The sequence below is a fragment of the Callorhinus ursinus genome, unplaced genomic scaffold (assembly GCF_003265705.2).
Source record: "Callorhinus ursinus isolate GAN/ISIS: 27379988/994484 unplaced genomic scaffold, GSC_fseal_2.0 scaffold8, whole genome shotgun sequence".
Classification (NCBI taxonomy): Eukaryota; Metazoa; Chordata; class Mammalia; order Carnivora; family Otariidae; genus Callorhinus; species Callorhinus ursinus.
Genome location: NW_027397070.1, coordinates 38,001,487 through 38,017,608, shown reverse-complemented (window position 1 = coordinate 38,017,608; position 16,122 = coordinate 38,001,487). Strand labels below are relative to the sequence as shown.

The following is a 16,122-nucleotide window of genomic DNA, read 5'->3' as shown; positions in this document are numbered from 1 at the left end:
CCCCCGGTCAAAAATCAACATCCATTCAGAACCTCGGAAGGTGACCTAATTTGGAAATAGGGTCTTTGCAGATGTAATCAGTCAAGGATCTCAGGACAACAGCATACTGGCTTTAGGGTGGGCCCTAAATCCCATGACGGGTGTCCTTATAAGAGGAAAGGACACAGAGTGACACACAGAAGGTGGCAATGGGAACATGGAGGCAGAGGCCAGGACAGAACATCTACAGGTCAAGGAAATCCAAGCAGCAACCACCTGGCAGAAGCCGGGAGGGAGGCATGGAACACATTCTCCCCCAGACCTTCCAGAAGGACCCAATCCTGCCAATATCTTGATTTCTGACTTCTGGCTTCCTACCCCAACATAGAAGAAACTTCTGCATTTTAGCCCCCAGCTTGTGGTGATTTGTTACAGCGGCTCCAAGAAACAAATATGTCTCTCTCCACCACGAACAGAGGGTCTCCTCAGTGGCAGCCACCCAGCCACCTGCCCAGGGGCCCCGCGGGGTGAAGCACGTCGCACTGGTCCTGCGGAGGCGGGGGGGGGAAGGGGGGGCTCTTCATCTCACAGAGGAAGAACCTGAGGCTCAGGGGCTTATGCAGAAGCCCGAGTCGCCATAGCCAGGAAACAACAGAGCAGGGATCTGGGCACAGTCGGGCAACATCTAGGCCAGTTTCCCCACTGTGTTCCGTGTCTGTGAGCACAGCGGTCCCTGCCCATCCCCACCAACCATGCCCACGCCCCGAGGGTCTGCAGGAGGTTCTGCTGGCCCAAAATGAGGCAGCACGAGCAGCCTGAGGCTCCCCCAAGAGCAGGAGACATGAGGCCTCCCCACTGCTCCATGGGAAGCAGTCTGCTTCTGACACAAGCTATCAGGGAGAACTTTCCCTCCAGCGGTGGCAGTGGGTTTACAAGTGAGCTGGGCCACCCGGAGCTGGAGGCCAGCCCCACCGCGGCCTCAGCACGGCAGCCGCTCGGGCAGCGGGCCTCACCTCCACGATGCTGCGCAGGTCCTGCACGTACATCCGCTCCGTCTCCACGATCTCCCGCACCACTCGGCCCAGGTAGCTGAGCTTGTGCGCCGGGGCTGCCGGGGCCCGGCCGCCGAACGGGGACAGCGGCCCCCTCACGCTCAGCCAGCCGCTGGAGCTGCTGCTGCCGTTGGGGGGACGCCTCCTACTACCTGGGGAGCCCGCCCCGTTCTTGGCAGAAGCCTCGGAGCCACTGGGCTCCTCCATGGCACCGCGGCTGTCACGGGAGGAACCCGACGAGGACGTGGTTGAGGTCAGGCTCACCGGCCGCTCCTGGCCGCCATCCTGGCGGAGGGAGGCAGAGACGGGCATCCTGGCATCGCTGCCTGGCGAGGGCACTCCAGGGAGGTTCTGGGGGGGGGCGGACAAAGAATTAAATCTCAGAATCCTCACGGAAACAGAAAGTAAAAGGCTGCTGGGGGAGGAGAGAATGGGGAGTTAGTATATAATGGGTACCGAGTTCCCATTCTGCAAGAGAAGAGAAGTCCTGGGGATGGATGGTGGTGACAGAGGAGGAACAATGTGAATGTACGTAATGCCACTGAAACACTATACGCTCAAAAAGGGTTAAAATGGAAATTGTACGTTTGTGTATTTCACCACAGTTTTAAACACAACTCTGAATGTCGAGAAGGTCCCTTCCCTCAGACTCCACAAGTATGCACAAGGATGCCCAAGTAACATCCCTTCCTGACTCCCAACAGCTCCAGCATTCCCAGGAGGAAAGGGTGACTGCATCCAAGGACAATAAAGGGCTCAGAAAACCGAGCCCCAGGAGAGCAGAGAGGACATCTTCGCCAGAGCAGCAGTCGGGCTGCCTTCAGATGGAACCCCAAGCCCAGCCCCGTGGCTCCGGCAAAGCACCCAGCCTCTCAGAACCTACCCCAGCGCTGTGTCCTTGAGGATGCAGCGACCTGCTGCAGCAACAGGTCTGAGTATGGTGTCTGCCACGGGGCAAGGTTTCCATAAGCCGTCAAAACAGTGATAATAATAACAATTGTCAAAAAGCACTTCCCAAGTGCCCACTTGTTGGGGCCTGTGCTGGGGTCACCAGCAAGGACAGCTGAATATCTTGCTCTTATGATCTAAGATAACACACATACATGCCAGGGGTTAAGATTCTCCTCAGGATTAGGACATCTCTGGGGGCACCAGCCATTGCACCATGAACGTGAAGCCTTCTAGATACTGACAGGGGAGGCAGAGGAGAGACTACAAAGGCTCCCCAACCCCCAGCACCTGGTACAGGCCCTGACTCACCCCAGCTCCCAGAGCACAGGAAATGTCCCAGGGCTGAGCCACCGATGAGTCTCTCTAAACTCCCTTTAGCACAGCAAGGTCAGGCAGCCCAGCAGACAGGAAACTGCTCCCAGGTAAGGCAAACGCAGCCTCAGGTGGACTTTAGTCCCTGAGCAGGTGGTTCTGTTCACAGGTAGACCCACCTGGAAACTGGAGCAGTAAGTCTGGGAGGGGCTAAGGCCTCTTGGGAAGGACAGGGACACTTTACCCCAACCCCAGCAGACCACAGCTCACCAACACCACTTTCCAGAATGTGTATTTCATTGCTGTTTGCACAAGGAACAAAGTTCCAGAGCATCACCCTCACTTTCACTGCCCCAAAGCCTTCCACCCCTAGCTCTAGGGCTCGGAAATTACTAGACCACAGGCTAGAGCTACAAGAAGGATCTAGGTGCCATCACTCCAGTAACCCTGAATTTCCCTCTGCTTTTCTGTGCCCCTGCTGTGCCAGCACCCCTGGGCCCTGGGCTCTGGGCTCTGGCTTTTGCAAATGTTCTCTCTGCCTGGACATTACTCCCAAGTCCCCGCGCACCCCACTCCCAACCCTGTCTATCCCAAGCCATACCACCCCCCAACCCGTCACTTATACCCAATCCTCAGGTTTCAGATAAGGAGCCAGCCCCCTTCTAGAAACCTACCCCCAAAACAAACCTGGATGCCCCCTTCTGCATACTCTTACAGCACCCCAGTATTACCCCTACCACTCCCTGTGTGACTGTGACTAGTTTGAGATCCCCTGCCCTAGACTGTAAGCGACCCAGGCTCAGGGGCCTTAAGGGTGATCTGGCAAATGGATGATGGTGAACAAACTGGTGCGTCTACTGAGCTAACAGTCGAGAGCCCAGCAAGGACCCTCTCCAGCTCAGCACCCTGCCACTGCAGGTCTCAGCTTGGGCAGAGGGAGGGGTGTCACCTCCCTACTGATCTACAGGAGCCTCTCATTTTGCAGATAAGGACACAGTGGCAGCGCTAAAGCCATGCCTGCCTTCTCCCTCCCTTCCGGGTGCAACAAAGGAGAATTAACAGGCTCATCTTGGTGAAACTCTGAGCATCTCAGAGGAGAGCCCCTTGGGAAATGCAGCACTGTTACTTTTTCCTCCCTCCTCAAAAGAGCCTTTAAAATTAACCAGCTGATGGGGTGCCTGGGTGGCTCAGTCGGTTGGGCATCTGCCTTTGGCTCAGGTCATGATCCCAGGGTCCTGGGATCAAGTCCCGTGGTGGGCTCCCTGCTTAGCAGGGACCCTGCTTCTCCCTCTGCCTCTGCTGCTTCCCCTGCTTGTGCTCTCTGTGTCAAATAAATAAATAAAATCTTAAAATAAGTAAAAAAATAAATTAATTCAATTCAATTCAATCAACCAGCTGGGCCTTTCTACAGAACCAGCCCACAGGGTAACACTGTGTCATTTCCGCACAAAGACAAAGATCCAAACTCCACCCCAGTCCTTAACCCCCAGCCCTATGGGACTCCAGTGTCCTTCAAACCCTGCTGCAGTCAGGGCCCCCCCACCCCCACTGTCAGTCGCAGCTGGAACAATGGGGCAGAAACTTACGACCTAAGACCTTTCCCAGATCAAACCTGGGGTCAGTCAGCCCCCATGGGGATGCTAAATGGCAAAGGCCCAAGTCCCAGATGGATTTCACAGCTGGCCAGGTCAGTTTTAAAGTAAAAGATTAGCCACAGCCCCCCTTCACCCCCCCCACTCTCAGGGGGGCCTTCTGAGGGTCACTCTTTGGGGACCCCATTGCCCTATGAACCCAGAAACAAAAGGAAAGCATCTTTTCTCCCTGGAGAACTCTCCTCTGGTGGAACGCAGCCGTCTCCCTGCAAAGCAAGCTCACATTGTCCAAGCAGTGCCATGCCCAGCAGGCCCCCGGGCTGAGACGAGGCATACCAGCCGAGCGCTGAAGCGTTCTAAGTGCTATGGCACAGCACGCCGCTTTCATCTCCTAACAGCTCTATGAACTTGGTCCCACTGCTACCCCCATTTTACAGGCACAGAAACCTGAAGCCACAGTAGCAGCATGTGGTGGAGCCTGGACGTGTACTCGGGCACACAGGCTCAGTGTTCCTGCCGCCCTGCCCCTGCCTGTGGTCTCCCTAATGGATTTCATACAAGCCGGGGCCACAGGCAAACGATTAGTCACAGGCCTGGATGCTATGGCTCCGCCTCAGCCTAAGCTGTGGGGAACTTACTACGTCTTGAAAGATCATAGCTTTTAACATGATACTTCATTTACCCTACAAAGGCCGTGGGGGTAAAGGAATGAAAGTGAAGATTCCTTACAGCTATTTCTAGACCTGCTACTCTGTGACCTCTGGCCATTTACCCTCCTGTTGGAACATGGTAAAATACAGATTCCAGGTCAAAGGGTCGCAGGTCATGGAAAAGGGAAAAAGCACGAGGTCACCAAGATCTGACTATAACTGCTTGCATGAGACAAGATCTGCAGGGACCAGAAGACCCAGGACCACGTGGCTCTCTAGGACAGGCTTGCTGGAAAAGAATGCAAAGACCCAAAAAGGGAGGATGGCAAGCACGTGAGGCAGTGAGAGCAACAAGGCAGAGTCCCCGGGGGCTGTTGGTGGGACCGCCGCACTCAATTTTAGCGCACTCTGGTCCTGAAAGCCTGCGCCCAGCCATTGCTGTGTGTGTACTTCAGACTCCCAAAGAGAAAAGCACTAGTACCTGCCCACATGTCCTGGGCCAGAGGCAACCTTTCCTTCCTCTCCACTAGCATCCCCCAAATTGCAAGGTTCTCCTCAAAGCCAAGATTAGAACTCAGGGTCTTCAAAACTCCTCCGGAAGACAGTCTGGCTGAGGAAGTGGGGGCCTAAAGGAGACAGGCAGAGAGCGGCCTAGCTCCCAAGCCAGGTGCACACGCCCACCTCCTCCTACCGCACCCAGTTTCCAGTTTTCCCGAAGTCTCCCCCCGCCATGACCTCTTCCATCTCTCAACATGAGTCAGTCCAATCATCAAGCAGTGAATCAGTCTTCTAGAAAACTCGGCATCTCCAGTCCCACACCTGTGAAGGTCCCCCAAGCCTTTCTTTTTGATGGACGCAAGAAGTGGCTCAGACACAAATCTGTCTGGCAGGGGCGGGGGCGGGGGAGGGGGGTTATGACAGGAGAGGAATGTTTCTTTTTTAACTCTCTCTATATTTAAACACAATCCACACCCTTCCTCTGCCCACACCTCCCCAGGTTACCGGCCCGCCCTTCTGAGGACCTTCCCTGAATGTCCCCAGGCAGAGAGGCAGGCTGCAGCAGGCCCCTTGGCTTCCCAGCACAGCTGACTGGGGTCAAGTCCCACATCCTTCTCTTCCTCAGTAGGCTCAGCACCATGCCCCCAACCTAACCCATACCCCTGCCTCCAACAGAAAAAAATGACAAAACCCATATAATTAGCCCCCATGTTCTCTCCTCAGGCTTCCCGGTCACTGAGGCAAAAGGACCCTGCCCCCCACCCCCAACTTCAGAAAAGATGGTCTCAGGGGCGCCTGGGTGGCTCAGTTGGTTAAGTGGCCGATTCTTGATCTCAGCTCAGGTCTTGATCTCAGGGTCATGAGTTCAAGCCCCACGTTGGGCTCCACGCCCAGTGTGGAGCCTACTTAAAAAAAAAAAAAAAAAAAAAAAAGAAAAGTAAGATGGTCCTACAGGGGCACTCACCTGGAACCTTCTGGAGAACCTCTCCTTTTCTGGTCCTGAGGAATCCCCAGGACTCAGCAACATTCTCTTCTGGCCCTCCCTCCCTGGCCAGCAGGCTGCTGTGGAGAAGGCAGGAGAGGGAGAGGCGCACTCTCCGGACAACCCTCTGTGCAGGCCAGCTCTGGAGATGCCCCAGAAAACAGTTTGCTTCAGAGAGGCCGGCTCCAGGTGCAGAGGAGGCTGATGTCATCCTTTCACCTTCCGCCCCTCCCCCCACCCCCAAGGAGCGGAAGCCCGACACACCTGTGCTAGAGGCGGGCAGGGACGGAGCAGGGGGCTCTCCCAAAGGCAACTGCTCCAACATCCGCCAGCCCTGCACACCTCCCCAGGGGCTCTTCCATCTCTCACCTACACCTCCTACACATTCCAAAGGCTCTCCAAACCTAGGCAGCCAGCCGCCTTTGACCTTCCCCAGAAGGACGGCCCCCATGTCCCCCTTCAGGATCTCCTCAGAGAGGGTACCAGAAGGAAGCAATAGAGAAGAGCTACAGTGCCTCCAGACAAGCACTGCAGGAGCAAGGGGAACAGCCGCCGAGATCTCAAACTGGGGTGCTGAGCTCACTGGGCTGTGCTGCCAGCCACAGCTCAGCGCCACCCCATGCCCAGCTCGGCCGGTCTGCTCTTGCCACTCCGCCTCGGCCACACCAGCAGGAGGACACCTTTCACCACAGCCCAAGGCTTTCCGGGGCAGTTTCCTCCCTCGGGCCTCTCTCAGCCCTCTCCGGAGACTCAGGAGCTCTAAGCACCCTAAGACAGGACAAGGGAAGGCTCCCTGGGGAGTGACTGTGTTCGATACGTTCAATGTAAGCGACGTGACTGTCACAGAGGCTGTGCAAACAGTGTGATCAGGGTTTCTGGGCCACAAACCCAGGCCAGCTGGCTCAAACTCATTTCCCCTCACAAATGTAGATTCCCTCGTGAATTCCCTTTCCCACCACCCCAGAGCAGCAGGGGCCACCAAGTGTGGCTGGGTCTTTGAAGCGGGACTTCAGCTGCTGGGAAGGAAAGGGGTCGTGGCTGCCAGTGAAGTCCTCCCACCTGAATCCTGGGAGGAAGTTTGAGCCTACACCCTGAAGTCCAGAAAACTCCCTCAGCCTGGCCTTGCAAGGGAAGGAAAGCCCCTGGCATCTTGTCTCGATGGGAGGACCACCTGCCCGCACCTCACTGTTCCCACCACCCCACAGCCCCAACATTTGCTCATGTGGTTTCTCATACCTGGGATGTGTCCCAGACCCTCTCTCCCTACACAAATTCGGTCAGATCTCCTCCTTCAGAAAGGCCTCCTCAGCCACTTCCAGCGCATCCAACACACCCACTACTGTAGACTTCGCCCCCCACTTCAAAGAATAAGCACATCCTAATCATCCCTGGATATAAAAACCCACAGATGTTGTTTTATTTTTTTTTTTAATATTTTATTTATTTATTTGACAGAGAGAGACACAGCGAGAGAGGGAACACAAGCAGGGGGAGTGTGAGAGGGAGAAGCAGGCTTCCCGCGGAGCAAGGAGCCCGATGCGGGGCTCGATGCAGGGCTCGATCCCAGGACCCCGGGATCATGACCTGAGCCGAAGGCAGACGCCCAACGACTGAGCCACCCAGGCGCCCCCAGATGTTGTTTTATACGGCAAGAGAGACTTTGCAGATGTGATCAAGTCAAGGATCTCGAGATGGGGAGATTACCCTAGGTTACCTGGGTGGGCCTGGTGTAATCAGAAGGGTCCTCACAAGAGGGACGCAGAAGGAGTTGGAAGCTGATGTGCCAACAAAAGCAGAGGGACAGACAGAAAGAGGCTGCCGGCTTTGGAGAGAGAGGAAAGGGACAGCCAGCAAAAGGATCTGGGCAGCCTCAGGAGGCTAGAAAAGGGGAGGAAACAAATCCTCCTCTGGAGCTTCCAGAAGGACCACAGCCCTGTAGACCCAGATTCAGTTCTGACCTCCAGAACTGTAAGATAATAAATATGTGTTGTTTCAAGCCACTAAGCTTGTGGGGTTTGTTAGAGCAGCCATAGGACACTAACACACACACACACACACACACACACTTTTAAATCTACTGACCCTGAGTATCATTTAAAGTGTTGGTCTCTGGGGTGTACCTATGTGCATACTTTTCTTCTGGATTACACAGTAAAGGTCAGAGAGGCTGGGCCTGCTTTCTTGTACCCTTCCCTCACCCCCCAGAGAGCAATGTACATACCAGGTGCTCAATAAACACCCGTGGAAGGTCTACGGGCTGGTGCTGCAGCATCTCTCACCAGTCCCATAGACAAACAGTGGTCAAAACCAAGGGCTGAGCCAGAGCCTCCTAAACTAATGAGTGTCCATAGTAGTCACTACCAGCAAGTTTCCAATCTGCCGTGAGGTACCCAGGAGCAGTGACTGCTCATTCAGCCTAGCAGGCTTGTCCTACTTGGCCCTAGACAAGGGACTAGAGCAAGGGCATTGCTGCCTTACCATCATGCCACATATCAAGTGACCAGCCACAAAAAACTGAGAAGGGAAAAATGGCCAAGGAACCACTCTGGAATTTGGAGAAGAGACTATAATAAGGTCCCCCTACAAATAGCCCAGGAAAAGCTGTCTACCGGGAAGTTTCATATACGTACATACTAAAGGCACAAGAGAGCAATTACTGTTGATCAGAATTTGCTATTGCTCACAGCCAGGGTAGGTCAACGTGGCTCCCAGCACAGCTCATTATTAGGCAGGGAAATGACACAATGTCCCCAGAAGATGGAGCAGCTAAAGCCGGGGCTAGAAATCACGGACAGGTTCGGTGTTCCTAGAAGCCCCCCGTCTCTCATCACCAGGCCAAAAAAGGCTCACAGGACCTCCACGCCTTACCAGCAAACTTCAGGAAACTTGCCCTGCACCTGAGCCATCTTGTCCCCACCACAGGGAGCAGGGGCTGCTGGTTTTGAGGCCTCTAGGCTGGGGTGGGGGCAGCGAGGAAATGTGAGCCACACCTTCAACACTTGCAGCATCTGCTGTTGCATCACGTTCAAAGGCACTGGAGAATCTCGGCAGGAAGCAAGTGGGCACAGAGGGGTTCCATGAGGACCCTCTGAGTCCCCAGAAGACGACAGGATATGCAGGCACGTGGGTGCACGGGAGTCCACGCACTAAACGGATCCACAGGCTCTGGAGCCGGGCAGATCTGGTCTAAACCCCAGCAACTCCACTTGACTGGCCCCATGTGGGCGTGGGCAAGCCACCCGACCTCACGGAGCTTCAAGTTCCTCATCTGCAAAATGCAAACAAAAGCACCCGCCTGACTGGGTCTCCCAAGACAGAGGACACAGAGCGATGTGCACAACCTCCGCCGCGCAGTAAGCCCACCCCAAGTGGTAGGATGACAAGGACAGATAACTTACTGTTTGTTTCACAAGCACTGGGACAAGAGACTTTTTTTTCTGATTTGTGCCTATAATTTTTACCCACATCTCAAATTAATAATAAAGGTAAAAGTGTTCAACTTGGTGAACTAGCACGACCTAATCCTCGCCTGCCAGACATTCATCATGTACAATCCCGACGCTGATTCGAACCATGATCTTATATGGGAAAATATAAAGCAATTCAGCTGGAAAGGAAAACAGTCTGATATCCATGCCCAACAGAAGGGCAAAGCAGAAGATGAAGTCTAAGTGAGTCAGAGTCCTTTGCTGCGGCAGGCAGGGCACATTCCTCCGGACTCCACAGGGAAAAACAACGTGTACTACTAGCAGCTGAAGAGGAACAAAACGACAAGAGGACACCAGGCGTAAGCAGGAACAGAACTGCAGGAAATGGAAGGTGGCAAAAGCACAAAGCACAAATAAGTGATCAGTAACAACCATCCTTGACACAGGCCCTTGGGTTTTAAAGAAAAAATGAAACCCAGCTGCAAGGTGGACATGTGAAGAACCAGGACATAAGACAAAAACTCAAGGTACGAGGAAAGCCTTGCTGTTCACCCATTTCCTAAATCACAGGGGATATCAAAGGGGGGGAGAGCAGCAAAATGACAAAATGAGTATGAGTGAGCCCGGGGAGACCAGCCAGCACTGCTCCAAACCCGCCCCAGCTCTGCTCTTCAGCAGCTGGGTGTTAAGGAGCAAAGCAGTGAGCAATCTGTGCCACAGTGTCCACCCTCTCATTTGGGGAGAACAGTCCCTGCCCTGCCGAAGTTGTGAGCTGCAGCATTCACTGGACAAGTATTTTCAAGCACTCACTTTGCACAAAGACACTGTGGCAGCCTTGTGGGAGACAGAGATGAATCACACACAGAGCCCGCTCTCAAGAGCTGATCCTCTATCAGGAGAAGCAAGACAAGTGCCCCAATGACAAAAGGAAGTAGAGAGTGGGGTCATGAGCAGTCTGGGACTTCAAGGCTGCCTACAGTCTGGCAATTCGTTCCACACTTCTGAGCATGATGTTAGGCCCTGGGGACACTAAAATGCATAAGACATTGTTCCTGTCTTTGGAAGGAAACTCTGGAAGGAAAAACAGCCCTATTAACAAATTATCTACCAGGCAATGCCTTGAGTGCTGTACAGAAGCACAAATACAGAAACTGTGCTAACAGAAGAGGGAGTAGCTGGTGCTACGTGGGGCACCTGGGCAGCTTTAAAGGAGGTGAGACTTCAGCTGAGCCTTGAATGATGAATAAGCTTGTACTTGCCAAGCGAAGAAGAGACAGGAGGGTCCTAGGGGCAGAGCAGCAGCACGCGACAGTTGAGTCCCAAAAGGACCTGGACCTCCCCAGGACCCAGGGCGGCGGGCAGCAAGAGGCCAGGCTGGAAGGAATCAGACAGACTGGAGGACACTTGGGCAGTGGCTCTGTGGGAAAGGACACGCCCGAGCCGCGCCTAGGCGAACAACTACCGAGACTCTAGGACTCTAGGAGATGAGGCGTGAGAATGGGCCCTCTACGGCACGTGGGGCTTTGGCAGCAGGTGTCCAGAGCCAAAGAGTGTTCAGGAAGAATCCAGAGGACCAAGAAGGTGCTGACTGCTCACAGAAGCATCAGGGAGTAGAAAGACAGAATGACCCAGGGAAGCATCTGCTAGAAAGAAGAACGAGACCTATTCCAACCCTTGTGTGGCAAGGGGAGCAACAAGGATCCAAGTAAAGGTGAAGAAACAAGCTCCGTGTAAATCACATGCTTCTGAAAGCAGGAAGAGTACGCCGACTCTAGAAAACTGAGATCTGGGGGCTTCGCTGGAAGACCATGTCCCATTGGGATTCCAGGCCAAAGGCTCTCTATTGGGCTGGGGGTCGGTCAGAATACATCTCATCACCTGAGGGTTTTCTCCCTTCCCCAAATTCTCACTTTCCCTCCCCAAGCAAATTAGAATTAGGGGGCAAGGCTGCCAACAGGACAGCTCCCCCAAACACAACTTCCTAATTCCAAGCATGATCCTCCAGACCCAGAAAAGTGCATTCGTTAACGTGAGCAGCCCCCTTTTGTGAACTGCTGCCATCCGGCAAACCACCCTGGCCTGCCCCACTTCTTGGGCATTACAGCAAAAGGGCTCCGATGACCTCCCCCCCGCCATATTTGCCCCAGATGCTGATCTCAGGCCTGGTGCCTGACCCAAAGAAGTCAGGTAGACTTCATAGACTCCCACAACAAGTGTCAACTCTCAAAGGCAGCCAGCCCTCAGACAGCAAGTCCTCATGCACTCCCCCTCACAGATCCCTCTCCCAGAGCCTCTCAGCTCTCCACCCCACAGCACCTGCCTCCACCCCCCAGGTCCCTCACGTGGCCTTCTAAGGGGCCTCAACCAGGGAGGCCCAAGAAACTCATCCAACCAGTTCCCAGGCGGGAGGAAAGGAGCTTTCTCCCTTAGCTGAGAGGTGAGGAGACCAGAACGCAGTGGAGAGGGGAGGCTGTCGCCAAACCCCAGGTTCTCAGGTGAGGGGATGCACGTGGTGTGGGGCAGGACAGCCCAGGCAGCATGGTCCCGCTCCTGGAAAAGCAAGGCCTTGCTTCAAGGTAAAAAACATCAGCCAAGTCAGGGTGGCAACCTGCCCCCCGACCTTCCTGCTCCTTTGGCCCAGAGCTCCGGAAGTGGTGGGCACAGCCCCTGCCTGGCAGTGTCCATCCGGGATGAAACTGGGTGGGGAGAACTTCCTTTCACTCGCTGACCTGCCACCACTTGATTTTATCCAAAATAACCACCCTCTGTGGATTCTGGGAAAAAGAAACTTCAGGAAGAAGTAGGAGATTAACTCTGCTTTTCCCAGCATGTGTGCCGTTTTGTGCTGGGTCCCTCCAACAGCGGCCCCTTCTCTAAACCACCCAACTCTGAATGTCCAGAAATCAGAATACCCTCTGAAACCCCCAACAGAACGGTCTGCAGTCTCCTCTAAAAAGGAACACAGGATTGTCGTGTTCTTACCCAGCCACAACTGACAAATCCACTAGAAGAGACCAGGGCAGGATAGAAGGAAAACAAACAAACAAACAAACCCACAGCTCTTCTACACCTGCATCCATGGGGTTCCTGTTTCTGAACCCCCAAGGGAGAAACCTACCTGTTGCCCCCAAACCTGTGGCTGGCCAGGTTTCGCCGGGGGAGTTTAGAAAGGCCTGGAGGCCCAGAGCTGAGAGTCAGGCCGCTACTGTCCCCCCTGGCCTGGCCTCGGCGGAGTACCTACCGCTTTCCTCAAAAGGGCTCCCATCGGAGCACCAGGGGCTGCATCCTCCCAGCCCTGGCAGGCGAGCAGTTAACAGGCCTGGGGCGAGCAGCGCACTGCCACCAACAGCCTCGGGAATTAAAGTGCCCGCCGCCTCCTGCAAAACCTCTTCAATAAATGTCCTATTCAGAACCAGTTCCGCGTGTGGGTCATACTTTCTGCATTTCTCTCATTCCTGATTCCTGGGGGGCCCCTGACGGAGGAAATGAGGCTTCTCACCCTAATTCAGCAGGTAAATGAGGACCCAGGGCACAGTCCAGCAGGTGAGCACTGCAAGCCACCGAGGACATGCAAATATCTGAGCCATTAAACACAAGGGGACACTGACTGCAGGAAGTCAAACACTGAAGACACTTGAACAAAGCCAGTTCATTCACCAGCACAACAATACTCCATTTATGTGGCTCCTCCCCCACCCCAGGCCCTCATGGCCCAAGGATATTAACCCTTGTCCTTCCGGCTGCCAGGAGCACAGGGAAGGGCGCGTGGGCAGCCGGATTATCACCGTTTTACAGATGAGGAAACTGAGGTACAAGTGGCTCCCAAAATGGCAGACTGGAATACCAGCCAGCATGTTTTCAGGCAGCACCAGGCATTGTGCTGAACACAAGCCCTTTGTAATCTCCTCACAACAACCCCGAAGTCCAGAGCCATGTGCTCACTTACCCAAGGGCCCAACAGGGAGGTAGGAGGGAAAGCCAGGGTTTCCTGGAATCCCTCCTTCCTGAGTTCACCATCCCTCAACACCGCCTCCCATGGGGGTCCTTAAGAGATGCAGACCGCACTCCCTCAGCCCACTTTGTACAAACGCCCTTGGGCACTTAAGTTTTACAAGTAACACTGCTCAGAACAAGTTCTCTTGCTAGAGGTCAACCTCAGAAAGAGGGCAAAATGGAGTCACCTGGGAATGTGTAAATCCCTTCTAGAAGCTTCCAGGAATGGTTTATGTACCCATTAAGGATGGGCCAAGGACCAGGGCATAGGCTGCCTCTCTCCACCCTGTCACAGCAAGGGATACTCATCTGCACAGCAGCTCGAGGACTGGCAAGGACCTGAAGTGTCTTCTGTGAATGCTCTATCTTCTTAACACAGTAAGAGCCTCCTACACGTAAGAACCAGATCTTGGGGGTGCTGGGTGGCTCAGTCATTGGGCGTCTGCCTTCGGCTCAGGTCATGATCCCAGGGTCCTGGGCTCGAGTCCTGCTCCCTGCTCAGTGGAGATTCTGTTTATCCCTCTCCCTCTCCCTCTGACCCTCCCCAGGCTCCAGTGTGCTCTCGCTCTCTCAAAAAATAAAAATAAATCTTAAAAAAAAAAAAAAAACAAAACAGTAAGTGGGGGATGGGGATGTTTTTTGGTCAAGAGGTCGGGGAAGGCTCTGAGGAAGTGACTCTTGAGCAGAGTCCTGTTTAAGAAGCAGGCAGACATGCAAAGTTCCCAGGAAGAGCCTTCCAACAATCCTTTCCTCTACTCTACCTAAGCCATCCACTTACACATTTCGTATGTCCTAGATCTCATTATCACCAGTAAGTACAGACTTCTAAAATATCTTACTTTTAAGCATCCCACTCTTTGCAACCACTGAAGAGGGGCTGAGTATAAACATTACTAACCATACAACAAAATAAGCCATCACAAGGTAGTAAAAAGATGGAACAAACTGGTACTCCAAGAGCTAAAAGAAAAGAAAAATCTGGGCACCTGGGTGGCTCAGACAGTTGAGCATCTGACTCGTGGTTTTCGCTCAGGTCATGATCAAGCTTCATGCTCAGCAGGGAGTCTGCTTGACGATCCTCTCCTCTGCCCCCCCCCAATAAATAAAGTTTAAAATAAATAAATTTCTCGGGCGCCCGGGGTGGCTCAGTCGTTAAGCGTCTGCCTTCGGCTCGGGTCATGATCCCAGGGTCCTGGGCTCGAGTCCCACATCAGGCTCCCTCCTCGGCAGGAAGCCTGCTCTCCCTCTCCCACTCCTGCTGCTTGTGTTCCTGCTCTCGCTGTGTCTGTCAAATAAATAAAATCTTTAAAAATAATAATAATAAAAATAAATAAATAAATAAATAAATAAATAAATTTCTCAATAAAGAAAAGCCCAGACTAGATGACCCCGCTGGTACATTCTACCAAACATTTAAAGGAATTAATACCAATTCTTTACAAACTCTTCCAAAAATAGAAGAGGAAGGAATACTTCCCAAATCATTCTATCAGGCCCTATTACCCTCATATCAAGACCAGACAAGATATCACAATAAAAGAAAGCTACAGTCTAAAACCCCTAATAAAGATGCAAAAAATCCCCAGCAAAATACTAACAAATAGAAACCAGTAATACATAAAAAGGAGTATACACTATGACCATATGGATTTATCCCAGAAATACAAGATTGGGTTAACATCCAAATATCAATTAATAGAATTCAAGATATTAATATAGTATAAAACCACCTGATAATCTCAGTAGACCCAGAAGAAACACTTGACAAAATCTAACGCCTTTCCATAATAAAAACACTTCCACAAACTGGGAATAGAAGGGAAAATTTCCATGCTTATAAAGAGCATCTATGAAAAACCTATAGGTAACTTTATACTTAATGGAGAAAGACTGAATGCCTTTCCCCTAAGATCAGGAGCAAGACAAGGATGTCCCCTCATGCCATTTCTATTTAACACTGTACTAGAGTTCTAGCCAGGGCAATTAAGCAAGAAAAAGAAATAAAAGACATTCAGATTGAAAAGAAGTAAAACTATCTCTATTCACAGATGACATAATCATATATATAGAAAACCCTGTATAGAAAAGGAAACCACTATAATACCACTAGTACTAATGAAAGAGCTCAGCAACATAGGATACAAGATCAACACACAAAAATCAATTTTATTCCTATACACGGGCAGTGAACAATCCAAAAATGAAATTAAGAAACAAAATAATACCATTTATAATAACAGCAAAAAGCATAAAATACTTTGGAATACATTTAACAAAAGAAGTATAAGACTTCTATACTGGAAATCACAAAACACTGTTGAAAGAATTAAAGAAGATTTGTCTTATGTTCTCATGCATCAGAACCCTCAACACTGTTCATCTGGCAATATTCGCCAAATCGATCTACTGGCTCAACACGATCTCTGAAAATCTCAGCTGGGTTTTTTTGGGTTTTTTTGTTTTTTTGCAGAAACTGACAAGCTGATCCTAAAATTCCTATGGAAAAACAAGAGACCCAGAATAAACAAAACAATCTTGCAAAAGACCAAAATTGGAAGACTCACAGTTCCCAATTTCAAAACTAGAAAGCCACACTTCCCAAGACCGGGCTGTGCTGGCATAAAGGCAGACATCTAGATTAATAGAATAGAATTGGGAGGACAGAAATAAAACCTTACATTTACA

The 16,122-nt window shown here is 52.1% G+C and overlaps 1 protein-coding gene across 8 annotated transcripts in view; it reads right to left on the bottom strand.

Annotated features, from left to right (window-relative positions):
- PLEKHG3 (pleckstrin homology and RhoGEF domain containing G3) overlaps positions 1-16,122 on the bottom strand; it is a 41,339-nt gene that overhangs the window by 14,791 nt on the left and 10,426 nt on the right. For 6 of the 8 annotated variants that reach the window (XM_073895356.1, XM_073895361.1, XM_073895362.1 and 3 more), the window contains one exon: positions 993-1,382. In XM_073895356.1, the coding sequence (XP_073751457.1) occupies positions 993-1,343 (351 nt within the window). In that variant the 5' untranslated portion in view covers positions 1,344-1,382. Of the gene's footprint in view, positions 1-992; positions 1,383-14,423; positions 14,723-16,122 lie in introns of those variants that run through there. The other 2 variants (XM_073895358.1, XM_073895360.1) reach the window with 2 other exon arrangements.